Source organism: Cadophora gregata (assembly GCF_030347475.1).
Source record: "Cadophora gregata isolate MNR1 chromosome Unknown scaffold_2, whole genome shotgun sequence".
Lineage (NCBI taxonomy): Eukaryota > Fungi > Ascomycota > Leotiomycetes > Helotiales > Ploettnerulaceae > Cadophora > Cadophora gregata.
Genome location: NW_026695925.1, coordinates 67,384 through 93,774, shown reverse-complemented (window position 1 = coordinate 93,774; position 26,391 = coordinate 67,384). Strand labels below are relative to the sequence as shown.

General features: G+C 48.6%; 5 protein-coding genes and 1 non-coding gene across 6 annotated transcripts; 4 read left to right on the top strand and 2 right to left on the bottom strand.

The window, feature by feature from the left end:
* Positions 1-6: 6 nt before the first annotated feature.
* On the bottom strand, positions 7-2,257 carry ONS95_007394 (uncharacterized protein; the record flags this gene model as incomplete). The annotated part of the gene is made up of 5 exons (XM_058500899.1): positions 7-376; positions 467-699; positions 755-1,109; positions 1,216-1,624; positions 1,705-2,257. 5 exons carry the CDS (start codon positions 2,255-2,257, stop codon positions 7-9), a joined length of 1,920 nt encoding a protein of 639 aa, XP_058362215.1.
* Positions 2,258-2,947: 690 nt separating this feature from the next.
* On the bottom strand, positions 2,948-5,186 carry CRN1 (Coronin-like protein crn1; the record flags this gene model as incomplete). The annotated part of the gene is made up of 8 exons (XM_058500898.1): positions 2,948-3,814; positions 3,860-3,974; positions 4,020-4,056; positions 4,103-4,527; positions 4,584-4,730; positions 4,786-4,928; positions 5,009-5,097; positions 5,153-5,186. 8 exons carry the CDS (start codon positions 5,184-5,186, stop codon positions 2,948-2,950), a joined length of 1,857 nt encoding a protein of 618 aa, XP_058362214.1.
* Positions 5,187-5,844: 658 nt separating this feature from the next.
* ONS95_007392 lies at positions 5,845-5,929 on the top strand. The gene has a single exon. It is a non-coding gene; the product is annotated as a tRNA-Val (tRNA).
* Positions 5,930-9,664: 3,735 nt separating this feature from the next.
* On the top strand, positions 9,665-10,828 carry ONS95_007391 (uncharacterized protein; the record flags this gene model as incomplete). Its single annotated transcript, XM_058500897.1, has 1 exon — positions 9,665-10,828. The coding sequence occupies one exon, from the start codon at positions 9,665-9,667 to the stop codon at positions 10,826-10,828; it is 1,164 nt and encodes a 387-aa protein (XP_058362213.1).
* Positions 10,829-14,869: 4,041 nt separating this feature from the next.
* ONS95_007390 (uncharacterized protein) lies at positions 14,870-16,803 on the top strand (the record flags this gene model as incomplete). The annotated part of the gene is made up of 5 exons (XM_058500896.1): positions 14,870-15,199; positions 15,251-15,317; positions 15,363-16,029; positions 16,091-16,657; positions 16,710-16,803. 5 exons carry the CDS (start codon positions 14,870-14,872, stop codon positions 16,801-16,803), a joined length of 1,725 nt encoding a protein of 574 aa, XP_058362212.1.
* A 2,108-nt stretch (positions 16,804-18,911) lies between these two features.
* On the top strand, positions 18,912-25,666 carry ONS95_007389 (uncharacterized protein; the record flags this gene model as incomplete). Its single annotated transcript, XM_058500895.1, has 7 exons — positions 18,912-19,204; positions 19,253-19,544; positions 19,590-20,010; positions 20,097-20,994; positions 21,042-23,148; positions 23,198-25,528; positions 25,616-25,666. The coding sequence occupies 7 exons, from the start codon at positions 18,912-18,914 to the stop codon at positions 25,664-25,666; spliced, it is 6,393 nt and encodes a 2,130-aa protein (XP_058362211.1).
* Positions 25,667-26,391: the final 725 nt, after the last annotated feature.

The window sequence follows — 26,391 nt, the reverse complement described above, 5'->3', positions numbered from 1 at the left end:
ACCCCATCACGCCTTTCCCGCATCCTCCTTCAGACTAACAATCCTATTCAAAACAAGCTCATCATCACTCGTATCACTATCCAAACAAAAATACCCAACCCTCATCCCCTGAAATCGAACAGTGTCAGGTCGAGGCTCTCCATTTTCATCCCGCTCCCTTTCCAAGTTCGGCCAAGGTGCTCTCCCCCTGATTTCAGAAAGTCCCGTTTCAATCATGGCATTAGAATATATCTCTTCGGATGACGGGTTGACGACGGCTAGGAAGCCGTCTGGATGCGAGTCCGGGTTGTCAGAGGTGAAGAGGGGGTTGAAGACTCTGACTGTGGCTTTGATGGGGCTGTTTTTGGAGGGGCAGTCTGCGATCCAGTGGATGTAACTATGTGACGATTAGTATAAAAGGGATTCGGTCAATTATTGATCGTCTGTGCAAGTCTTCTGTGATACTGAAATGGACATTCAAACTTACGTCTTAGGCTTTTTAAAAGCTACCCCTTTCTCCGGCTTGTCGTAGTGAGCACGCACCAAGGTCACCAGGCCAGTTGTCGGGTCTGTCTCGAACCCAGTAGCGGTGATTGGAAAGGGCACTTTCAGTAGTCCGACTGAAGCTCCAGGCGCAAGTCGAAAGAAATCTTTTGAGGCCGTTTCGCGGAAATCACTTCGATCAATGTATACGGTCTTTGTGAAAGGAACCGTATGAACCTATTAGAAATGGTATCATTAGTTAGTTTTCGGAGACTGGCACTGAGATACACACCCCAAAAGCAGGATCTTTAGAGAATGGCAATTCCACCATCTCGAGATAATCGTCCGGTAGGTTCTCAATGACCACTGGGATAGGGTCCAGCACTAGCATCAGACGAGGGACTGTGCTTTCCAGATATCGACGAACGACTTGCTCGAATCGCTTTATGTCAATGGTAGTCTCGGCTTTGGTTACGCCAAGTTCGTTGACGAATGTTAGGATCGAGCCTGGAGGGACACCCCGACGACGTAATGCGATGAGCGTGTAGAGACGAGGGTCGTCCCAGTCCCGAACGTAGCCATTTTCGATGAGGCTTTTGATCTTGCGTTTGGAAAGGACAGTGCCAGATATATTGAGTCGACCGAACCTTCAAGTTACGTTAGCGGGAGTAATAATAATTAAATGTATATGAAAAGGCTAGGAGGTTAGGGAGATAGTAATCAAACTCTGACTCCACAAATAAGACGACTTACTCTCGCTGCATCGGCTTGTAAACCTCAACCTTGTCACATAACCACTCATACGACACCCTCGAGAGTTCAAATTCCGTCGTACACAGCGAATGCGTAATACCATCAAAGCTATCACACAAGCAATGAGTGAAGTCGTACGTAGGATAAATCTTCCATCTATCACCAGTACGATGGTGCCGCACAGGTTCTTCCACCGAATAGAGAACTCGATAGGCGGCCAAATCCCACATCTGTGGATTGCCGTCTTCCAGATTCTGCTTCATGCGCAGAACAGCTTCCTGTGGCTTATACTTACCATCTCGCATTGCTCTGAACTCAGTCAAAGATTCCGAAGGTGGACGATTCCGGTGTGAACAGGCGTATCTGGGTTTACTCCTCCCCCCGCCGCGTTGGGCAACAACTTCAGCTTCTGTATTTAGTGTTAGATCATAATACCAAACTCGGACTTGAAGACCACGAAAACAGTCCCTCATCCCCATCAAAACTCACTACTACAATGACACACATACGCCCCATCCCTCCCAATCAGCTCCTCCGCCAGCTCATACAGCCGATCAAAATGATCACTAGAATGCGTAACCCTACTCGGCTTGAAGCCCAACCAACCGACCATCTCCTCAATAGCAGTGAAATACTTTTCCTCCTCGCCAGCGGGATTCGTATCGTCGAAGCGCAGATAGCAGTCCCCGCCGTGGAATCTCGCGAACCCGAAATTGATCATTATCGCTTTGCTGTGTCCGAGATGGAGAAAGCCATTGGGTTCTGGTGGGAAGCGGGTCACGATTTTATTGATGCCGTTTTGACCGGAGGATCGCTCGTTGTATATTTCTGCGAGGAATCCACTCTTGAATATTGAATCTGGATCGGTGTGTATGTCTTTATCTTTAGCTAGTGGTGGTAATTTGGGCTTTGGCGGGGTTGGTCCTTTGGGTGCTTTTGGAGCCTTTTCTTTCTTCAGTCTCGGCTGGGATTCAGCGGGCTGTTTAGAATGATGAGCAATGCTCTTCACGGCCGTGTGATCTACTGCTTCGCTGGAGTTCATGTTGCCTTCCATTGCCATTACAAGTCTGGTGATGTTGTGTTTATGTACGAACGAACATCTTCATCTTATGAGTCAACTTACCTGGGCAGCTAGGTAACCAACATTTAAGGTTATCCATACATACCTCGAGCCGTGGCGCTGCCGCACAGCTGCCAGGGGCTTAGCGAGCCTAGGCATGTCAACTAAATATATCTCTGATGCCTTCGTTATTCCTCAATCAACCCTTCTTTTAGCACGATCCCAGAATGAGTTCACACATGAGAGACTTTTCAAAGACTGTGGCGAGGCGACCGACCTGAATTTCCTATTGAATGTAAAGATGACATACAAGAGTGTACTGACAGCAAAATTGTGACAGGAGACAAAGCTGATAGGCAAGTTCTGAGGCTTGAAGCGATAGTCCAAAGACATGTGACTACGAATGCAATGCCACTTGGCCAACATTCTCCTGTTGGTAGTGTCATCCAATTTCACATATTCAAGCCGTAAACAAAACAAAATCGCCACCGAAAAGGTCGTGCTTCTTCAATTCGCTCGCTACTCAACCAAGGTCATCAATAATCAAACCACTGCACCACTACCACTACCAGCATCGAATCATATCGCGCGACCTCCTGCCACTTTTTCATAATCTCACGCTCTCTCACTCTCATACCTCACATACCTCACACACCTCAATCACACCGCCACCTATGACCTCAAAGCCTCAAGCTCCAACTCCAGCTGTCTAATCCTCTCACTCTGATCCTGCGTCCCACTACCAACCCTCATCTTCAACGTATCAACCTCCTGCGTCAAGCCCACAATCTTCTCGCTTTGAGCATTCAAAGTCCGTGTCTGAGCCTCCAGCAGCTCCTTAATCTGCGCAAGAGACGACTCAACTGAGCCATTTGACGAGGACCCCAAAGAAGGAGGAGGAGCACTTGAAGTAGGAGTCTGTACTGGAGATTTGACGGCGGCAGCAGGTGCTTGGAAAGACCGTGGAGGTGGCTGGGAGGCTGGAGATGGCTTCGGTGGTTCGGTCTTGGTTGGGGAGGAGGAGGCCTTGACTGGTGAGACGGGCTTGGAGTCTACGCGAGCTGCAGCTGGGATGTGCTTCTGGATAGGTTTGGCAATCTCCTCGAAGCTGGATGTCTCGTCATCATCGTCATCTGCTCCATCGTCCTGGAACTTAGATGCCATAGCTGAGATGGAACCCTTTTGTTCCGACATGGTAGGTGGAGGGGCTCTTTGGACGGGGGTTGGAGCTGGCTCTTCCTTCTTTGGCGCAGCAGCCTTGACTGGTGAAGGAGCTGAGGCTTGAACTGGTGGCTTGTAGTCCGATGCAACCTCAACGGGCGCCTTGCCCTCATATATGCTCTCCAGATCAATCTTCGCTGGGATTCCATCCTTTCCTGAAAGCCAGTCTGCAGCCGAAACAGCAGGTTTGAGTCCAGTTGCTGGTGGGAAAATATCCGATTGGAAGACTTCGGCTCGTCTTGGGACAGTGAAGGAGATGGGCTCGATGTAGCTATCGTTGACCGTCTTGTATGCTCGCATGACCTCGTTCTCGTGGACCTATCCAATATTAGATATGTTTCCCTAATCTGCCATTCTACTCACATTTATGCCACGTCTTGGAACGAATGCCAGACCTCTCTGTGGATCTCCGGACTTGTATTCGGACAGGAATTCGAACTTGTCGTTTTCGTACTCGAAGTATCGAATGTTTCCATCACTAATTTCGTCAGCAGGGCTCTTCTGCACAATAAGGTCTGCTTACCCCTTGCCTGCCAAGTACAAACATTGCGTTCCATCATCTAAGCATTGTCAGTGATGATTACGATACGATTCCACCGACCTTACCCCAGAATGGCATGCAAACACCAGAAATAGAATCCAATACAGTGAATCCCCCAAGAGGTTCTGCAGGAGCTCCAACATCCCATAAAGCCATCTGCCGATCACTCATCTTCGAGAAACCTGTAGTTGCCAAACGGTTGTGCTCGCCCATCCAAACCACTCTGCTATTCTTCGCGCCACTGTGTCCAGCGACCTCATGTGCTGGTCTTTCTTGTCGCACATCCCATACTCGCAACTTCTTGTCCCGAGATGTTGTCGCAAGCATAGCACCATTCGCACTCCATGACAAGCTCTGTACGATATCGCCATGCTTCAATGTAAGGGGTGCCTTTCCGCTCTCCACGTCCCATAATTTGATTGTGTAGTCGCCCGAAGCCGAAGCAAGGATGTTTTCCGCCGCAGGGTTGAAGAGGACCTGTCCAACTTTTCTGCGTCATATCAGAAAAAATTCCCTATGTATTGCCCCCTTAGATCCGCGACCTACCTCGAATGTCCAGTCAATTTGCTGACAGGCGCAACATCTGTGGGCTCCTCCGCATCAGAGTAGAGAGTGAATCCCTGCGGAACCTGCCATATAAAGACCTTCCCATCATCAGACGCAGAAGCAATGAGGCGATCATTGAAAGGATTCCTAAATCGTAGCCATCAGCGCAAATCCCCGAAACATCCCCCCGATCTCCACGCACCAATCCGTATCCAACACCGGCCCAGTATGTCCACGAAACAGCGGAATCTGCTCAGGCAGTCTCCCCTTCTCATTAACCGGTATAACCGCAAACGCGCCGCCTCCACTGGCCTCCCAATTGACGGCGAGATATTCGGGGTTTGCCTGTACGCACACGCATGGTCTGGTCAGCTTCTTTGTCTGGTCATGGCGTGAATGGAGATTCCATGCATGCGGGCTCCCACCTTGACTAGATTCGTGTCCCATGCATTGCGACTGATGTGGAGGTTGTCGTAGCAAGATTCCTTGCGTGTGGACTTCCCAAAGACATGTCCTGCTCTGCGGTCAGCTTGCCCTCGTGCTCTGCCCGATCTGCGGGTGAAACCTACGATATTTCGACGCGCGCACGAATCTGCCTGCCATCCGGCTCAATTTGTTTGTGAATACCGGCGAAAACGAGGAATAGCGATAATGTGAGTGTCACCGAGTGGTGGTTGTATTGTGGTTGTCTGGTGTTGAGCTTGAGTTCGCTTTCTTTGGTGGTCGAAGCTCGGCTTGGGCAGTTGAAGGTCCACGATGTCCTAGATAGGCGGGTCTGATGCGATCCAAGTGAAAGCGACCTGCGCAGCACACTTTCTTATGCGATCCTCGCTTATTGACTCTGGAGGAGCTGTGTTTATCCCTATTCGCTCTATTTACTTTATCGCATTAAGTCGTCTGTCTTCGTGTTGATTGCTGCGTTTCAGTTGCCCCTTTCCGTCAACTTTCAATGTTTCTATTTTTGGATTTCAAAGCAAGCAGCTGGTTCTTTGTTGATTATATGGTAAATATTATCTGCGGACAGAAACATCCTTAGCGAGATAAACACTCGCTCTTCACTTATCCAAGTCATAACATACCAACGCTCCATGCTATTGATCTCTACAAGGCTATTCTTAGTCTATTGGTGTGTCGTATCAGGCAAATTCTCGGTTCGGAGAAGCCGGACTTCAGCGGATTTTGCGCTCGAGTCCCCACTGCTGCTCGTATGTAGCCACATAAGAAAAATCGGACACAGCACATGCTTCAACCAACTCAAGTCGCATGGTCTAATGGTTATGATATCTCGTTCACAATCAATTGAACATGTTCCGAGATGGTTCTGAGTTCGATCGTAAGTAGCAACTGTTCACATCATATAATCGCCATATAACTAACAGCCTCTCCAGCTCAGTGCGACTATAAATACTCCTTTACTTTTTTGGAAGGAGAATGTTAGATTGTAGAACATTTTGAGGTTCGCCCATTCAATTTTCTATCATTCACCTGGCATTCCTACTGCTGTGACCTCGAGCGTCAAGCCTGCGATTTTTTTTTTCCCACAATAAACCCCACCTTCCATTGAGCACTGCTCCCACTAGCTGCTCTCCACACGCTCCTGACACTACCTACAAAGCGCAGACCGAGCATAGGCGATCGAGCATAGGCTTCTCAGGAAATACTCGTTGTCATTTTTATCCGCTTGCTTGTGATCCAGCTTCTTGCATTTGCTACCTTACTTACTTGGCCGGCAGGTATCCTGCTATGGATATCATGAACGAAACAAAGGATTACATAGCATCAATTGATGTTCTTCTCATAATCTAACGAAATGCCTGTGGTTGAAGCCAGTACCAGGCTAGGATGCTATTTTCAACTGTTCTGGAAAGCTTATGTGGGGATCAACCTGTGTAGAGAAAGATGCCCCATTGTCCGACTGCACTTCAAATGAACTTCTAAACCATGGTTATACACAAGTACCTCTTCATCAGATCGTGACAATTCTGCAAAGAGAAGGCTACCGGCGATTGATCGCGCAGATACTTTCAGCCGTATCATGTCATGACTTCCTCAACAAAATTACAGCCACAGAGACTACCCTCGCTGTACTGCACAACTTCAAGGCTCAATCCATCGCTGCAATAACGTTCTGCCTAGAAATGACATCGCTCTTGACAATGGCTCAAAGTGTCTCTGGTGTGCAAGGTAAGCAAGTGGAATCGCTTGCTCTGGGAGTGCACGCCGACCGCGGTCTCTTACCCAGGCCGGGGAAAAAGGCATGGTTGTTGGTCATATCAAAAGAGAGACCGTCGGCCCAGCTTCGTCTCAATCCGACTTACCTACCTATGTACCTATCGCACTTGATCACTCATGGGTACAATTTGAAGCCTCTTTTGCTAATTAAGATCACGCTAATATTTCAACAGCTTCACTCAGTGACACCCTCGTTATTATTTTCGGCATTCTCGCAACTGTCCTTGGCATTTGTGCAATCTTGGCAACCCTTTACGCTCGTGGTCAACGAATCCGCTTAGGTAGGTGCCAACCCATTTATTTATTTGCCTTCCCGTTTTATATCTCTCATCTTGCCTCTATCATGCTGAATCTCGATATCCAGGTGACCACGAAGCCCAGGCTGTCTCAGTGCATATGGCTTTCCCATTGCCCCAACACCAACAAGCCGATCCCATGACCCGCTTGATTGAACTACTTCCCGAGATAATTCACGGCCAGAGTTCTTCGAGTCCACATCGGAATATTCGCATTCAAGAGGCTGGGCATGAGCGAGTAGACTGATTCATCTGATTGGGGTAGTTGCCGTAAGAATTTGAGAGTTCTTCATGGAATGGGCCAAGGCGAAGAGATACATGGTATTTGTTATTAGCGTTGTTATCAAGCGAACGAGACTTTGTGATGATGTTTTTGTGATGATGATATGACTATTCAGAAATGCAAATCGGGTGTTAAAGATAACGCCTCATCTTAGGAGCACACCAGAGCCTATGAAAGCCCGCTACATGCAAACCTGCAATGCGGCACCGACGCCATTGCCTTGAACTCGCAAGATATGTTCCAAAAGCTCTTAGTGGCTTTGGGCTTTTATATTACTCCAGGCGATATCAGTCTTGATATTCCAGCTAATCATTCAATTTTGGCATACGAGTAGTCATCGCCTTACCCTTCCTAGCCCAAAACTTATCGAGATAGCCGTAGGTTACGCAGTGACTTTAGCTAGCTACCGGAAGTTGACTTGATCTGCAATCGCCTAGAGCATTGACAACAAAGAATTTGGACAGGATCGCTCTGGCTCTTGCATGTGACTGGATGATATGGTGACGTGCAGTCACGAAAGTTGGAAGTGACAGAATCTGCTTCGGGAAAAGATCTCTTGTCCGAGCCAAACTTTAAGGATACCCCACTTAGAATACACAAGAGATCAAAAAGACCTTCTTCTATGCGGGTGGGAAAGTATCGTCGTGGGGATAGATCCGATACGGACTGTAGAATGGTGCATATTGGGATGCCAATTCATTGGTATGTTCCTTCTGCAGGCCAGGATAATTAATAGTGATCACGAGGAAATGAATCGCGAGGAGTAGATACTGGCTTTCTGGTCTTACAAACCAGGAAGAAAGGTAATATAGATGAATCGAACAGTTTGAAGCATCTGAGCACTGACGTGAGAATGAGCTCAAAGCCTTGCTCGAGCCGACGAGGATTCTTCATCCGCGCTTCTTTCTGTCTCGGCACAAACATGGGGAAAATCAGGATCTAAAATTTGAACGACTGCTGATTTCACCTGATAGGGCCGGAACCTAAAGTAATTGATATTCGTGAGAAGGATAGATATTCATGATATTCGCGAAACGCTGTGGCTCTCTTCATGAAATGGCCCGGTATAGTTTACTATACAGATCACCAACTTGGCCATTCGGAACGAATGGTTAGACAAAAATAATATGTAGAGAGAGGTTTTGACGCGAAACAAGACCAATGCAGAGGAGTGTGACGTGGCCCAAAAGGCAACAACAAAAGAGCATGTGCAGAGGTTGGAAATGCCGGGACAAGGCACAAAGATACCACAAATCAGACGGACGCCACAAAATTTGGGCCCAAGGCGCTCAAGTGAACAAAGGGCACCGTTTCAATATGTCACTCTCGGATGGCGAAAAATACTTGGCCCGTCCACGGCCTTTGGGGGCCAAGTCCTTGGATTTTCGAGGCTCTTGGACATATGACAAATCCAACAATTTTCATGTGATGAACAAGAACTGTGGTGGTTCAAATCATGCTCTTCAAGAAATGCCACGACCACGGGCTTTGAATGAGAGGAATGGGCCCTCTTTATCCTCCAAGTGTAACCTTCAAGGCTCTTTCTGCTTCTCATAAAGGTCGTTGGTCGCTGGTCGTCGTCATCTGAAACGATGACATTTGGCTGGTGCTGAGGTCCGAGATCCAAAAATAGGGGCGGCTTCGGCTACGAGTATTGCTGTCAACCCACCACACCAACCTCCTTCTGGCCCAGTGCCACGCTGCTCCTCCACCAAAGCCAAACAAACCTTGTACGAACTGCCAGCAATTCTTCTCCACTAAAAAAACATTTCTCCGAATCCTCAACTCCCGCCTGGCAAGGACCCAAGCAGTGCAAGCACCCCTTGAATTGGCACTCAGTACCAAGCTTCCCGGCGGGTTTCATGATGCACCAAGACTGCTGATTGGCAGTTTGATCGCACTTCTCCCGAACTACCGGTCCACTGATTCTCGACAGTTCGTGTTGCTGACGACGAATTTGCGGGTGAGACCCATAGAAATCAATCTCGTCGAGGCGCAGTGATCCGCTCTTCGTAATGGCTGCGCAGTGCGAAGAGCCTCTTCTGAGCCTCTTCCTTTTAGTATAATGCTATCTCTGTTTCCTTACTTACCTATATCGTATTTTTGCTTCCATTTTCCCTCTTTCCCATTCCCTGTTCTTTTCCTTGAAGACATTCGTTCGTTTGGACTATTTCCTCATCCCCAAAAAAGCCCTGGGAACATATTCATACATCTAGCTGCGAAAGACGGGGTTCCTTTCATACCAGAGCCAGAATATCTATACTGCAAATATGTTTATTTCAATCTTCACTGCCTCTACGGCACTCCTCTCACTCGCAAGTCTCGCACAAGCTGTACCACAGTTCGGAATATCCTCATCCGCAGTATCAACAACGACAGCAATAGCCCCATCTGGCTCCCAACCTGCAACATTGACGAGTACAGTAGCATGCAACAACTCACCCGACCTCTGCAATCGAAATTACAACAATATAACACATATGGGAGCACACGATGTTGCGTTTCTGAGGGATAGTAGCACGGGGTTTTCGACGTCAGGAAATACATTCTACAACGCAACGGTGGCCTTGTCAGCAGGTATAAGGTTACTGCAAGCACAAGTTCATGATTCGAACGGTACTCTACAGCTATGCCATAGTTCTTGCTCCCTGCTGGATGGTGGAACCTTGGAGAGCTGGCTATCGAAGATCAAGATATGGATGGATGCCAACCCCAACGAGGTCGTCTCCATTATCCTCGTCAACTCGGACAGCTTCAAAGTTTCAGAATTCGGTACTGTCTTCCAAGCCTCCGGCATCTCCACCTACGGATATACGCCTGCATCAAGGTCTGCCATGGCAACCTGGCCAACCCTCCAGACCCTCATAACCGCGAACACCCGTCTAGTAACATACATCACCAACATCGACTACGACACAACCTTTCCCTATCTCCTCCCCGAGTTCACATACATGTTTGAAACCCACTTCGAGGTGACATCCTCCACAGGATTCAACTGCACCGTCGACCGCCCTTCATCGCTCTCTTCCGGCACAGGAGCCTCTGCCATCTCCTCCGGCTACATGTCCCTCATGAACCACTTCCAGTACGACGAGATGGCATTTGGCATCACCATACCAGCCATCTCAGCCATCGAGACGACGAACTCGCCTGCTACGAACACAACCGGAGCACTGGGCACTCACGCTGTGCAGTGCAACTCCGAGTGGGGAAACAAACCTACCTTCGTGCTGGTGGATTTCTTCAATGTCGGACCTGCAGTTAGGGTTGCGGATACATTGAATGGAATTACACCTACAGGACGGATCTCCCTGAGCACGGCGCAGTTGACTGCTGCCACAAGTGCGGGGGCAAGGCCAGAATCGGGGAGCTGGTTTGGTGTTGCTGCTTTGGCGATGGGTGTGGTTGCTGTCGGCAACTTTGTCTGGTTGTAGAATGATCTCTTTTGTGTTTGATTTGTTTTATTGTTTTAAGTATGGCATAGCGTGGTGTTGGGGTGAGGGTTTATGAGCGTATCTGTACCTGCATTGATTGCACAGCATAGAATTTAGCATTGGGAAACGGACAAAATTACGACAGGTTAGATGGAAGGCATCGTCTTTAGTACAGACGCATAGAATAGAACGATACAGCATTTTTCTAGTACCTATCTGTCCAGCTAAAGCAATGTGGTTGATCAAATGCTGACTGGTGGGAGTTCGAGTAATTACTCTCGATATCAAAGGTTTTGTTTCTGGCAGGTCGCTTTCTCTCCTTTCCGAGTAGACGTTGTTCGAAATTCTAGTCCTTTTTTTGTTCACGAGTCTAGACTCGGCTCATAACTTGAGTTCAGTGCAAAGGTCCAAGCTGCTATCTGATCTTACTTGTATTCATGGCCTCTGAAATGGATGCATTTCTTTTAGTATTGCTTATGCCAGCTACAGTCTTGTGGCAAAGCTGCTAGCCTACACTGCTTTTGGTTTAGGCGAACACCTCAAAACTTTTTGCTTTCTTATCAGTCCATGTATTAATAGTCTTTAGTTGCTCGCAGTTTCAAATTTAGACTTGAGCAATTCCATTCGGTTCTTTTATCAAAGATCGCCTATATCTGAATCATTATACTGTTTGTAGTTCCTCCCGTTATAGCTGATAGGGCCTGAACTTCGTATTTTATTCCTTGATCATCAATTTCAGTTGTATTCATGTTAGCCCACCCCTTGTTGGCTTTTCAATACAACTGCACCTTTTTGTCATGTCAGCGTACAATAAATGTTACCAACGGGTATGAAAATTAGATCTTCGGTTTAAGGTTCAAATGTTTAGCGGTCCCCATCTGGTAATGGGTCGATATGAGGTAGCCTCGTTTGTTTACACTGCGCAGCCCCTGTAAGCAAGGCCATGACTTCCTGACACGATGCCATCATTCTAATCCCATTAAGGCACTACACAGAAGTGTTTTTTACGCTAGAGTAAGCATGAGGTGATATCTAATGAGCAGTGACATCAATTCCGCGATGTGACGATCCTGTCTACATTTTCCATACCCGCATAATTCAAGGTGAGAAGGGCAATTTTATGATCTGAGTGTCGGATAGTGCTTACAAATTGGGGACTTCTGCCGAATAACCATTTTTGACAAGTGCCATACTCGTGCCGTCGGGAGAATATCTTCTGACTGTGGAGTGCCTTAAATCAGTCATTATCACACAACATCCCCACACAGCATCGAAATGGATTCTCAAGAACCAATACAGTTGAACCTGGCATGTGATGGTGGAATTTCACCTTAGATATTAGTTGATTCAGTTTCAGGCCGATGTTAAGAGGTTCCCAAAGACAGAGGTGTTGTACAAGACTTTTCATGGCATGAATCCAAGGGCCAGGATACTCATTGTACATTCTGCGTTTGGGAGGTTTGTCCCAAAGAAGAAGAACCTTTAGCAAAATTGTAAGATTACGTGTCTGAATGTTGTCTAATGGATCCTGTATTATGTAGAAGAAACAGTTCCGTCAGGCCAGCAAACTCCAAAGGCACACAAAACCCATGTGTTCGAAACTTTAATTTCACATTACGTTGAGCCCCAGAACATAATTACCATGCTCAAGGATATCCCTGAAAGAGTAGCACCCATTTCCATGAATTTGGCCGATTTCATTTTTCATTTCGAAAGTTCAACTGTTCCAACGTTCCACTTGTTTCGCCTAAAGGTGCCACGGAAACGGATTGACTGGGAGTACTCGTAACCAAGCTCCCAGCCACAGCCGTCGAAGTGGTCACCACCGATTTCGTCGTCGGGCGAACAGGAGCACTAGCACCCGTCGTCCTCACCGTCTCAATTTTCGTCATACTTGTTGTCGACACCGTCGTCATCATCATGCTCGTGGTAGTTCTCGTCGAACAGTCTGGTCAAAAACTCCACGACGCCCATTCCACGTGCCACTCGTCATTCACCCAGGTCGGTCCGACGAGGGACATTTATCTTCCGGCGAGGAGCCTAAGGCCCAAGGCCCTGCGGTGCCCGTTGGCCATGGTCCCTTGTCGTACCAGGTGTGTGTTCCCCTCGTGTTCCAGTAACTGCCAGTGTGGTACGCAGACCAGGATCGCCCTTCCGTTGACCACTTCTCTATCTTTGAGTATTTACTACTAAGATGTGCCAAGTAAGTGGCGCTCGGATATAGATATGTGACCGTTGTGCTGCATAGCTCTGTTGCATCTGGTGGTTGGGAGAGACGTTAGCATTTGATATTCCTTGCTTCGAAAGTTCGGGTTAATCTCTGGAACGGTAGGGGATGCCGAGACATATCTGACCTCTTTTATCTGAGTCGGCGCAGCTAGAAGAGTCAATGCAAGGATTGAATTCTCCAATCAACGTTTCATTCGCACAAAAACAACCCTCCCAATAGCCGGTTTTGCTCTTATCGCAGTCGGGACTGGGAAAGCTTGTCACGCAGGGCCACTACATTGAGGCGATGCTTGCCAGCCAGTATTGTTTTGATGCGAGATGTCGGACGGGTGAGGAGTGGTCTAGTGGCACAGGTTCCACATGCCTGGCGTCGGTTGAAGAAGAGACGAGTAACGTCCCGCGCAGGAAGCAAAAGTCCCTTCGTCCCAGGCTGTGCAGTGGACCAAGCATGAAATAAAGCAAGCCAAAAGCGCTAATTGGGATTTCATACTTCGGACGATTAGGGACTCGGTAGTGGTGCCTCGTCGTGGAATTGGGAAGCATTTTAAGTGCCAGAAAGAGGAGAGTGAAAATGGACCCAAGGAGAAGATGACCACGGTTTATATCTCCATTCTCTGATTGTCGTTGACCGCGCGTCCAGCACTCCTGTCTGCTGAACTCCCGAGCGTACCTGTTTCATCGTAACGCTACCTTTCCAGTCGTGGTTTGTACACTTTTTCGTCCAGGCCGGTGGCTGCGCTGCGCTGGAGAAAAGACCCAGTGGATCTCACCAATCCTCATGGCTGAAGACGTGCATATCTGAGGGGTGTGACTTCAAGTCATCTTGATCCATGAATCGCCAGAATGATCCTTCCTGTGGATGATCAGCCCATCCACGATTCGGAATATGAAAAATAAAAATACTGGTGCACAGTTTCTAGGCTGACCAGATGGTCGTGCTTGGCGCTAGTTAACCACATGCCTGGAATTTCGTGGCAGTATCTTCAACACGAAAATGCTGATTTGGGATTGTCATGCACTATGAGCTGTTCGTGTAAGCCGCATTTCGTCGGAGTCTTGGTGTTAACCTCGTTCTCGCTCCTATTATATTTCTTTGTTGATCCTGTTATGATGTCGGTGAGGCCCCAATACGAGAATGTTCAGTGTTGTGACCGAACGCAGCAGCACCGAGCCGTGCAGCGCCGAGACCACCAGCCCCGAATAGTGCAGAACGCCAGAAAAGCCCTCTGTACATGAGGCTAGCAAATGGCATCTCGTCGATCTCAGGGTACACTGGGGTCCAGCTGCATGCATGCGGCTGATAACAATTTTGGGAACCGAAGGATGCCGAATTCGGTCGTTAGGCGCAAAGTGAGGCTATGATGAAATGACAGCCAGCGTGGCGTTGTCACAACAGTTAGGCTTACTTGCTCGAAAGTTGGCTTTCGGATATCGTGTCACCGTTTTATCGTATGTGGGGTGCATTGGGCTTTCTTTGGCCTTGAACTATCTGTAGGGCCGGGACTAATGCAGGCACAAAACATCTCATCTTTCGTTTTCTGTTGTATCGCTGGAATTTCCCCAGCTAGTGGACAGATGACAGCTGCATGAGCTTGTACTTACAGTCGATAGTCAGATGTCAGAAGCCACAGATAATTTGGACCTGTCCGAGGTTCGAAATCCCTGGCGGTACTCCTGAAAAAAAAAGGATATGGTTGACAGAGCTCTTCTCCTTGAAAGAGCTATTAAGTCCTCCGCAACCCGGATTTTGGTGTGAATGGTAGCAGTGGCATTTTCCTAATTCTAATCAATAATTCTTATACTCGCGCAAACATGCTCAACACAATCGTTACCATTCTTTCATTGGTTTCCTTTGCTCTGGCGAAGACAGTCACTTACGACTGGAGTATCGGCTGGGTGACTGCCGCTCCTGATGGCTTCACCAGGAAAGTAATTGGAATCAACGGGAAATTCCCTCTTCCAACCATTGAGGGAAATGTTGGAGATAGAATTATCGTCAACGTATACAACGCGCTTGGAGATGAGTCAACTTCGATTCATTTCCACGGGTTGGACCAGCCTGGCACCCAATTCTCGGATGGGCCTTCTGGAGTAACCCAATGCCCAATTCCTCCAGGAGCATCTCTCAAATATGACTTCATGGTATGTGATTCAAGCAGACCAAAAGTAAACTGTAGCTTACCAAAGAAATAGCTTGACAGGCCCGGAACCTACTGGTATCATTCCCACAACAAAGGGCAATACCCAGACGGCTTGCGAGGCGAGTAGTGTGGAGCGAATTGGTGTTTCACACTGACCGAACCAGGTGCCTTGATTGTACACGATCCAAATGACCCCTACAAGGGCCAATACGACGAAGAACTCGTTCTCACCGTATCAGATTGGTACCATGAAAAAGTCCCGAAATTGATCACCTCGATGCTGTCAACATCCAATCCACGTGCTGTGCCTCCGTTCCCAAATGCCCTTCTTGTGAACGAATCAACAACTGCAGCATTCAAATTCACGCCAGGCAAGACATACAAGATTAAGATAATCAGCATGGCAGCGTTCGCGTCGGTCTTCATCCAATTTGACAGCCATCCAATGAACATCATCGAAGCTGATGGCAGCTACACGGTGAAGAAAGAGGCATATCAACTACGCCTGACTCCAGCTCAGAGATACTCCGTCCTGTTGAAGGCGCAAACTTCTACGCGGAGAAACTATGCTTTCTTGGCTTCCCTTGACATGAATCGAGACTTTACAAATACCGCCACAGCCCCAGTGTGGCCGTTCAATGTCACTGGTCACATCATCTACGACGAGGCGAAGGCACTTGCACCACCGTACCTAGTTCAACGATGGAAGCCCTTCGACGACGCTACGCTTGTAGCCCAGGATGGAGAAGCACTTCTCGGACCCAGGGAGAAGGTTGACAAGAAAATTACATTGGATTTCAACTTCCAATTAGACAAGGCTGGTATTCCAAGGTACGCGAAACATGAAGAAGAAGGAGAGAAGCTAAGCGATCTTTGAGCTAATCTTAACCAGAACATACTTCAACAATATCACATACATTCCGCAGAAGGTGCCTTCCTTTTTCACTGCAATCAGCACGGGGACATCGAATACCAACCCTTTGATCTATGGTGCAGTCAACCCATATGTTGTAAAGAAAGGAGAGATTGTCCAGATCACAGTGAACAATCTTGATGGAGCTATCCACCCTTTCCACTTGCACGGCCATCAGTTCCAAGTGGTTGAAAGACCTTCCAGCGGAAAGGGCAGATACACTGGAAAGGGGAGAAACTTCCCCAGTGTACCAGTCAAGCGCGATACATACGCGGTCAACGCCAACAGCTACGCTGTAATTCGTTTCAAAGCAAACAACCCCGGAGTTTGGCTCATCCATTGCCATATCGAATGGCATGTCATCATGGGTCTGACGGCAACGATAATTGAAGCCCCAGAGCTTCTTCGAGGGATCTCGCTCCCAGCTGATCACAAGGCGAACTGCGACGCTCAAGGTATTCCGACGGCGGGAAATGCTGCTGGAAAGACTGGCAACTTGACAGACATGGCTGGCGCCAATACCATTCCAGAATTTCCAGATAGAGGGTAGGACTACCTCTCCATCTGGGTCTTTCAGTAGAGGCTAACTCTTGAACAGAGCAACGTTTCCAAAGCGAATGGTGAAAGCATCAAAAGCGTTTGAACGCACGCCGCCTCTGCCCAAGCGAATGCATAAGGTACCAGCAGTGTAGATTTTCCCTGGGCACATTGTGGGAAAACCGCAGCGAGTGCGTTGTGTAGGTCGATCGTTGTTGACCGAAGAACTGTGATATCCAGATCACTGGAGAGATACAGCGACTCATCACCCTGTCCCATTTGTACCCCTCATTGGATTGTACATCTCTGAACATCTGCTCTCCAGTTGGACTGTCGTTTCTGGTCTCATTTTTCCTGCCCATTCTTGGCTGTCAATTGTGTCGTTCCCCTTTGATTCATGGTGGCGACTTGTGCCGAGGATGGCTCGGCCATGGCATAGATATGGCGACGGCGGTGTCTTTCTCATTTTGCATGTCTGAATGTGTTGCATATGCAAATTTGTTTTCACGAATCTCCTTGATGGTGCTGCTGTCGTTGAGGGTGAATCATGAATCTGATATGAGCTCGGATTAAGGTAAATCCGGCCAGCTAAGCTTGCCGTGGGCGGGGTGGGTTAGCTGGCTAATGTTAGCGGATAATCCAAAATCGAACATCGTTTTCCATGAATTCGCCTCAATGCTGACATGGAGTCGCGGCATCATCACAGACTCACCAGACATCTTCACATATGTGATTTACCTCTGAGGTACCTCTTTATCATGTTTTCGTTTATGGCTCGGTATCTGCGTGGCCCCGTATAGACTCTAGTATGTGTGTTGTGAGTGTTCCGAGCATGTTCACGCCATGACCCCCAGCCATATTCAATTGCTAGCCTCCGCATTTGCAACCGAGTGTTGTCCACTGGCAATCGTGGTATCCAGGAACAAACTGAACGCATCTGTTGTGAAGGATGGCTGTGATGGAGCTAGAGCGGCTCGCGTCTTTTGCTTCAGTTGCGATGGTGGAGTGGGGCGGGAACGCGGAACAGTACTCCTTGAGAAGCAGAATATCAGACGAACTCGATTCCAAATCATCACAACATAGAAGAACGACCAGGAGTGGCTTCATATATCTCTTGGATTAAATATGGACGCCACAATCATTGATTTGATTGTTTTTCTATTTTCGTTTGCTCGTCTATGCATCAATTTTCGTTTCAGCTACCCAAGCGTTCAGTTCCCGACATCCACGTTTCTGGTTCACCACTGCACCGGTGCCATGCAACGAAGTAGCGGGCGGGTAACGTGCGCATACTGTCGATAGCTTGCATGATTTTCAGCTTTTCTTTGACATTTAATTTATGCACCTCAGGACGGCTTTGGGAAAGCAGCAGAGCGGGAAGACAGTGTCGCTTCCGCCAGCCGTGGCACACGATTTATTTTGGAAAATTACAGCTTCAATGAGTCATGTTCTTTTACTGTACATGTCGCCGCGAACTAATCACGTTCCATCGACATTGTATCGTGCTGGGCGGATTGTTGCGTGGTTCCGAAAGCCTGCCGTGGGGATGTCCGTCGGATAAAGCTAGGACACAGATCCACCTTCACGACCACAACAACATGTTTCCAAGCTATGCCACACTAGCGTGAGGGATCATCAGTGTCAACACGGACCTGGAATATACATCTCCTGGCAACGACTTTGATTGCTGTGCAATGTCTCGCTTTGAATCCGGCCAACGCGCCAATGGATCTGCAGCGATGCTTTCACATACACAGCATCGGTCACAAAGAACTCCCAGATCACCTCACTCCGGACAAAAAGGGGCCAATCAAGCTCTCTGTCCGTCAGTAAGTCGTATGCACGTTCATGCCGTCTTCAGACTTCTCCTAGATGTCATGCATCTCAGCGGGATAATGGATCAAAATCGGCCAAGTCCTTCTCCAAAATGTATCAGCATGAGAGCTAAACTGAATAGCACTGCCTTCTATCATGACCGGGCTCGGTGACCGAAAGCCTTTGAGCCTATAGCAAGTCCTCCGTCAAGTGTCAAGTGTCAAGGGGCTCGCTACCTCAATTGGAAAGCAGTCCTGGGGGCGCGCATTCTTACAAGGTTTCAGGCGGAAACGAACCAGCCTCGGAATAGAACAGACACACATTAGCGTGGCATAGTTTGAGCTGACTTCGAGGTGAAGCTTTTGGGTCTGATATAGGATCAGGGGACACCTCCTAGTTGGGCCTCTTTCTCTCTTCTCTGTACCAGCAAATTCCCTGACGATCGACCATGTCAGACAAGATGGCATTTCTCCTTTTTGGAGATCAGTCACTGGGAGTGCATGGGTTCTTGGCCGACTTCTACCGTGATGGCAACCCCAGTGTGTTAACTCTCTCTTTTTTGGAGCAGGCTGCTGCTGCTCTTCGTGTCGAGGTGGACCAGATGTCGTCGATCGAACGTCAACGAGTACCTCCATTCTCAAGCATCAAGGACCTGAACGAAAACTATCAGGTCAGAAAATTCAAAAACTCGGCAATGGATAGCGTACTACTGTGCATTGCTCAATTAGCCCATTATATCGAGTAAGTTCAATACTTGACTGACATCACCTCTCCTCTAACAATTCTCAGTCGCGCCGAGAAAGTTCATGAAGATGCTACAGGACCTGGAGAGACATGCCTCGTCGGCCTATGTACCGGTCTTTTTGCAGCAGCTGGCATTGCATCTTCGCCATCGCTCTCGAGTCTCATTCCCATCGCAGTCCAAGTTACCTTAATGGCATTTCGGGCAGGGGCTCATGTTGCGGCGCTGGCCGAGCGCCTCTACCAAGTGTCAGACTCTTCAGAAACATGGACATACGTACTACCGACAATCGGCGAGTCAGAGATAAGATCAATCGTTGACCATTTCCACAATGAAGTTGTAAGTAAAAGCCGCTGTAGCTCGGTTGTCGTCTAACTTTGGCAGGGTGTCCCTGCAGCGAATCACGTGTACATCAGTGCCATCACCAGCAGTTCAATCGCCATCAGCGGACCACCTGCCAGCCTCAAATCTTTGTTCTCTTTCCATACTTTCGAAGAAAAACCTATCCCGATCCCAGTCCATGGGCCTTACCATGCAGCTCATTTGTACTCCTCCGTCGATGCCGACAAAATCCTTCGTCTGGGAGATTCACAAGCTCAGAGAGTCTTAGGACAGGCCAAGCCAATCAAACCTGTGATGTCCTGCAGAACAGGCACTTGGTACTCGGAAGAAACCTCGATCTCATTAATTCAAGCTGTGCTTCGCGATATCCTTACCGAGCCTCTGCAGTTTCATAAGGTCGTTCATGGCTGTGTGATGAAGGCGCAGAGCTACCGAGGGCCCAATTGTCTGGTGATCCCCTATGGTAAGCGACAACAACAACCCCCGCTACCTAATTCGTATCTCCAACCAATCTTGAGCGTATAAAGTGCATGCACTTACTCTACATAGGTCCTACAAAAGCGGCCAACAGCCTGGCAACAGCCCTCAAAGCACAAACGGACCTTGATATCATCCTTAGAAGGTCTCCATCTGCGACGAAGCAGCCTAGTCAAACCTCGAGTAATTTTGCAAATGCATCTAACGGAAGATGTAAGCTCGCCATCGTCGGCATGGCTGGAAGGTTCCCAGATGCTGCGAGCCACGAGAAATTGTGGGAACTTCTCGAGAAGGGTCTGGACGTCCACAGAGAGGTTCCCAAAGACCGCTACGACGTGAAGACACACACAGATCCCACCGGCAAAGCAAGGAACACGAGTCACACACCATATGGATGCTGGATTGAGAATCCTGGTCTATTCGATCCCAGATTTTTCAACATGTCACCAAGAGAGGCCTTTCAAACAGATCCCATGCAAAGACTTTCCCTTGTGACAGCATTTGAGGCTTTGGAGATGGCTGGTTATGTCCCGAATCGCACTCGCTCAACGAAGTTAGATCGCATCGGTACTTTCTACGGACAGACTAGTGATGACTGGCGAGAGATCAATGCCGCTCAAGATGTTGACACCTACTTTATCACGGGCGGTGTGCGAGCCTTTGGCCCGGGTAGAATCAACTACCATTTTGGTTTCTCTGGCCCTTCCTTTAGCATCGATACTGCCTGTTCATCCAGTGCCGCAGCAATTCAATTAGCTTGCACATCATTGTGGGCAAATGATTGCGACACGGCGATTGTCGGTGGTGTGTCCTGTATGACCAACTCGGATATTTTCGCGGGTCTTAGTCGAGGACAGTTCTTGTCCAAGACAGGGCCATGCGCAACATTCGACAACGATGCCGATGGATATTGTAGAGCCGATGCTGTCGGCACTGTCATTGTGAAGAGACTCGAAGATGCCTTGGCCGAGTAAGTAGATCTCGCATAATATTTGAACTAAGCTGACACAATTGCAGCAAGGACAATGTTCTCGCTGTAATTCTTGGCACTGCGACAAACCACTCTGCCGATGCCATCTCCATTACACATCCCCATGGTGGAACTCAGGAAGTTCTCTATCGTAGTATTCTCGCTAAAGCTGGCGTTGATCCACTTGATATCGACTATGTCGAGATGCATGGCACTGGCACACAAGCAGGCGACGGTACCGAGATGCGATCGGTCACCAACGTCTTCGCGCCCGCTGATCGCAAGAGAACAGCAGAACAACCATTATATCTCGGTGCAGTCAAAGCGAACGTAGGCCATGGTGAAGCTGCTTCTGGTGTCACTGCGCTGATAAAAGTGTTGTTGATGCTTCAGAAGAATGCGATCCCTCCTCATGTCGGCATCAAAAACACCATCAACAAGGGCTTCCCATCGGATCTGGCCGAACGAAATGTGCATATCGCATTCCATAAAACTCCGCTCAGAAAAAGAACAAATGCTCCTCGTCGCATTTTCGTCAATAATTTCAGCGCTGCTGGCGGCAACACGGGATTGCTGCTCGAGGAAGGGCCAGCACTGAAGCGAGCTGTGATCGACCCTCGATCAACCCATGTGGTGACCGTGACTGCAAAGTCCAAGTCAGCAATGCTGAGAAATGCCGAGCGTTTAATGAGTTATTTGGCTCAGAATCCCACCACTTCACTCGCCGACTTGGCATACACGACCACTGCACGTCGCACCCAGCACAACTGGAGAATGTCCATAACTGCCACGGACATTGGTGAAGTGCAAGCGATCCTTGGATCCAAGCTCCACGAGAACTTTGTTCCTGTCCTGCCTGAACCTCCAAAAGTTGCCTTCCTGTTCACTGGACAAGGATCCCACTACCCCGCGATGGGCAAAGAACTGTACACCACCAGCACGCTATTCAAAGACACGATTGATGATTTCGATAAGATCTCGTTATTGCATGGATTTCCTTCATTCATTCCATTAATAGATGGTAGTGCAGCAGAAGTTCAGACTTTATCGCCTGTTGTTGTACAAATCGGGATCGTTTGTCTGGAGATGGCCATGGCGAGACTTTGGAACGCATGGGGTATCAAGCCAACCGTCGTGCTGGGCCACAGCCTCGGGGAGTATGCTGCTCTCAATGTTTCTGGCATTCTTTCTGCCAGTGACACCATCTATCTCGTCGGTACCAGAGCTCAGCTGCTAGTACAGAAGTGCACACCAGGCACGCATGTCATGCTTGCTGTTCAAGGACCCACGGCGTCAGTGATGGAGGCCCTCAAGAGCCGCGATGTCAATGTTGCTTGCAACAACAGTAGTCGCGAGGCTGTTTTCAGTGGAGAAGCTGCCGAGATGGCTGAAGTTGCAGACCTGCTGACGAATGCCGGATTTAAGTGCACACAGCTCAAGATACCATTCGCGTTTCACTCTGCCCAAGTCGACCCAATTCTCGATGACTTCCAAAGGGCTGCCGAGTCGGTCAATTTTGGCAAGGAGACAATTCCACTCATCTCCTCCGTCCTGGGTAGAATGCTCAACGAGCCAGAAGCCATCGATGCCGAGTACCTCCGCAACCATGCACGCAACCCCGTGAACTTCGTTGGTGGACTTCAATCTGCTCAAGTCTCTGGGGTCACTGATGACAAGACTGTCTGGATGGAAGTTGGGCCTCATCCAGTCTGTTCGAATATGGTCAAGGCATCGCTCGATATTTCCACAATCATCGCACCATCACTTCGCAGAAATGAGAGCGCATACAAGACACTCAGCACCAGCCTGTGCACAATGCACACTGCTGGTCTCAATGTTGACTGGAACGAATACCACCGAGACTTCAATGACTCTGTCCACCTTCTTGATCTCCCGACCTACTCATTCGATGACAAGAACTACTGGATTCAATACGAGGGCGACTGGTGCTTGACCAAAGGCAGTGGTGCGAAGTTGACGCCGCTTCTCGAGGACACGAAGCCCAAGTTCTCTACCACTTCCGTGCAGACGATCACCAGCGAGTTTGTCAAGGACGAGATGGCTGTCGTTTGTGCCGAATCTGACTTGGCCGAGGCGGGCCTCAGAGGTGTAGTCACTGGACATCAAGTCAATGGAGCCATGCTCTGCCCATCTGTGCGTGTCCTCTCCTCGTCTCATCTTGATTCTCAGCTAACATTTACAGTCACTATATGCGGATATGGCCATCACTCTAAGCGAGTATGCATACAGACTTGTGCGGCCAGATGCTACTGATCTTGGTATCAATGTCAGCAACATGAAGAATCCAAAGCCACTCATCGCACGTCCGGATGGTGCAAGCCAAATCCTTAGAGTTATTGCAACTGTGGACATTGCTGCCGGCAAAGCAGATCTCGTGTTCTCCACTGGAATAGACAAGGACAAAGTTGAGCACGGTATCTGCGAAGTCATTTTTGGCAACACCAAAGAATACTTGGCGGAATGGCAACGCACGGCATACCTCATTCAGTCCCGCATCGACTGGTTGAGGAATGCTGAACAAGACGGCCGAGCTCATAAAATTGGTCGTGGCTTGGCATATAAGCTCTTCGCTGCCTTGGTGGACTACAACCCAAAATATCGTGGTATGGAAGAGGTCACTCTGCACAGTGAGAATTTCGAGGCGACATCGAAAGTCAACTTCCAGACGAGTGAGAAAGATGGCAACTTCAAAGTCAGTCCTTATTGGATCGACAGTCTTGCACACATCTCTGGCTTCATTGTAAATGGGTCCGATGCTGTTGACTCTCGTGAGAATGTCTACATCTCTCATGGTTGGGAATCCTTGAGATTTGCCGAACCCCTCTCTCAGGACAAAACATACCGCGCCTATGTGAAGATGCAACCTGAGGAAGGTAAGGTCTTGGCTGGTGATGTTTACATCTTTGATGGAGACAGGATCGTTGGAATGGTCGGATGTTTGAAGTTCCAGTGTATCCCCCGTAAAGTGCTGAACATGTTCTTACCACCAATTGGAGGTGCCAAGACTGCACAAGTCAGGTCAACACCAGCAGCTATCAAAGCACCATCAGCTAAGCAGTCAAAGACAGCCCAAGTTACCATGGCCAACATTGCCACTGTCAACAAGAAGTTGATCTCTGTCTGCACTAGAGCACTTGACATTCTTGCTGCGGAAGTTGGAGTGGGCATTGACGAACTTGTGGACAACATTGGTTTCACGGATCTTGGTGTTGATTCTTTGATGTCACTCACAGTTAGTGGAAGGATGAGAGAAGAGCTCGAAATTGATGTTCATTCTCATGACTTCAACGACCACCCAACAATTGGATCCTTCAAGGCTTTCCTCAGTAAGTTCGAGACTATCATCCCAAGCTCCGATTCCAGCGATACTCGCAGCCACTCATCCCTTGAAGACAAGTCTACGCCAGATCTTGTCGACGACTCGAATGTCACCACACCTCTGGATGATACTCCGGTCGAGGAGAACAAGGATGAAAGTCTCGGCAATATCATCCGAATGACCATAGCCGAGGAGATGGGTGTTGACATTGAGGAGATTGCAGACACAGTCGATCTCTCCACACTTGGAATGGATTCACTCATGAGTCTATCTATTCTAGGCCGTCTGCGCGAAAAGACCGATATGTCTCTACCCGCTGATCTCCTTACCGTCAACCAGTCAATCCGAGACATCAAGCGAAGTCTAAACATCGGTGAACCTGCAAAGCCTGTCGTGTCCGTGTCCGTCTCAAAGCGCATTGAGAGCACCGTCACTTCGACTGCTATTTTCCCGCCTCAACGTTTCGCGACTTCGGTTCTTCTCCAGGGCAATGCAAGGCGAGCAACAAAGACCTTGTGGATGATCCCTGATGGAGGCGGATCTGCGACGTCGTACGTCGATATCCCGGATCTCTCACCCGATATTGCTGTGTTCGGACTGAACTCTCCTTACATGAAAGTGCCTGAGGAGTACAAATGTGGTGTCATTGGTATGGCCGAAGCCTTTATCACGGAGATGAAGAGGCGTCAACCCATAGGACCATACATACTTGCAGGATGGAGTGCAGGCGGTGTCATTGCTTTCGAGGCTGTGAACCAACTCACGAAAGCTGGTGAGTCCGTCGAGAAACTCATTCTGATCGACTCTCCATGCCCGGACATCATCGAGCCCCTTCCATCTTCCCTGCATAGATGGTTTGCTTCCATCGGCCTGCTAGGAGACGGTGACTTCTCCAAGTTGCCATCCTGGCTTCTCCCACATTTCGCAGCATCTGTCAATGCCCTGTCGAACTACACGCCAGAAGTCATTGACCCAGAAAAGAGTCCACACGTGACTGCCATATGGTGCGAAGATGGAGTCTGCAAGCTCCCTTCGGATCCTCGACCTGATCCCTTCCCCTACGGTCACGCCCAATTTTTGCTAGACAATCGCACGGACTTCGGACCCAACCTATGGGACAAGTATCTCAACCCCAAGAAGTTTGAGTGTAAGCACTTGTCCGGGAACCATTTCTCGATGATGAAGAAGCCATATGTGAGTTTATCTCCCTCCCCATCCCTCGCTCCTGATCCGTCATTTTACCCTTCCCCATGTGAATCTACTGCTGACAATGAAAATTAGGTTGGCACATTAGGAGACATAATTAGGGATGCGATGAACGCTGTAGTGTAATGACTTAGTAGTTGTCTATCAGTTGTCAAATTTAATGCACCGGATTTCGGGGTTTGGGTTTCCATTTCTTACTTTTTCGTGTCATGTCTGGGTGCAGATACGGAGGGACAGGTTTCACTGGTTCAGAATGCTCGGTTTGCCTTTTTCTTCTTATTATCTACATGCTTTATACGGCTGCAATGTACTTACCAATACAATGTCACAACTCACTCTATCTGCACTGTTCTATTCTGATATCATGACTCATTGATTGAAGTTTCGTGTCACACATTACATTTCCCCATTTGCCTGTGTGCTCGTGAGCTCGTGAGCTCGTGAGGACCAGTATCGTGTTACGGTACCACAGTTGACTTGACTCCTTGTGCTCGTATGCAGAAGATTGTGCCATGACTGCAGTACCTTACTGCAAGTGCAAGGAAAACATGTGAAAACGAGGTGTTGTGCTCGGATCGGTTCGGCCTGTTTGGTGAGACATCCACAGTGGTTCATTCTGTACATTACGCAGCCATCCGCCGACGATGCGCGGTTGTGGTCACGACTACCAATGTTCAAGGCACACTGCAGCGTCTATTTTCGCTAGGGAGACCCTGTAGCTGGCGCTGACGAACACCCTGGACATCCTGGGCACTCTGTGCTGACAGCCTTGTCCATCCCACTGTCGCTCACTCTTCATCACTCGACCCTGCATCCTCCCCGTACCTGATATCGATCACCACCTTTCCTTG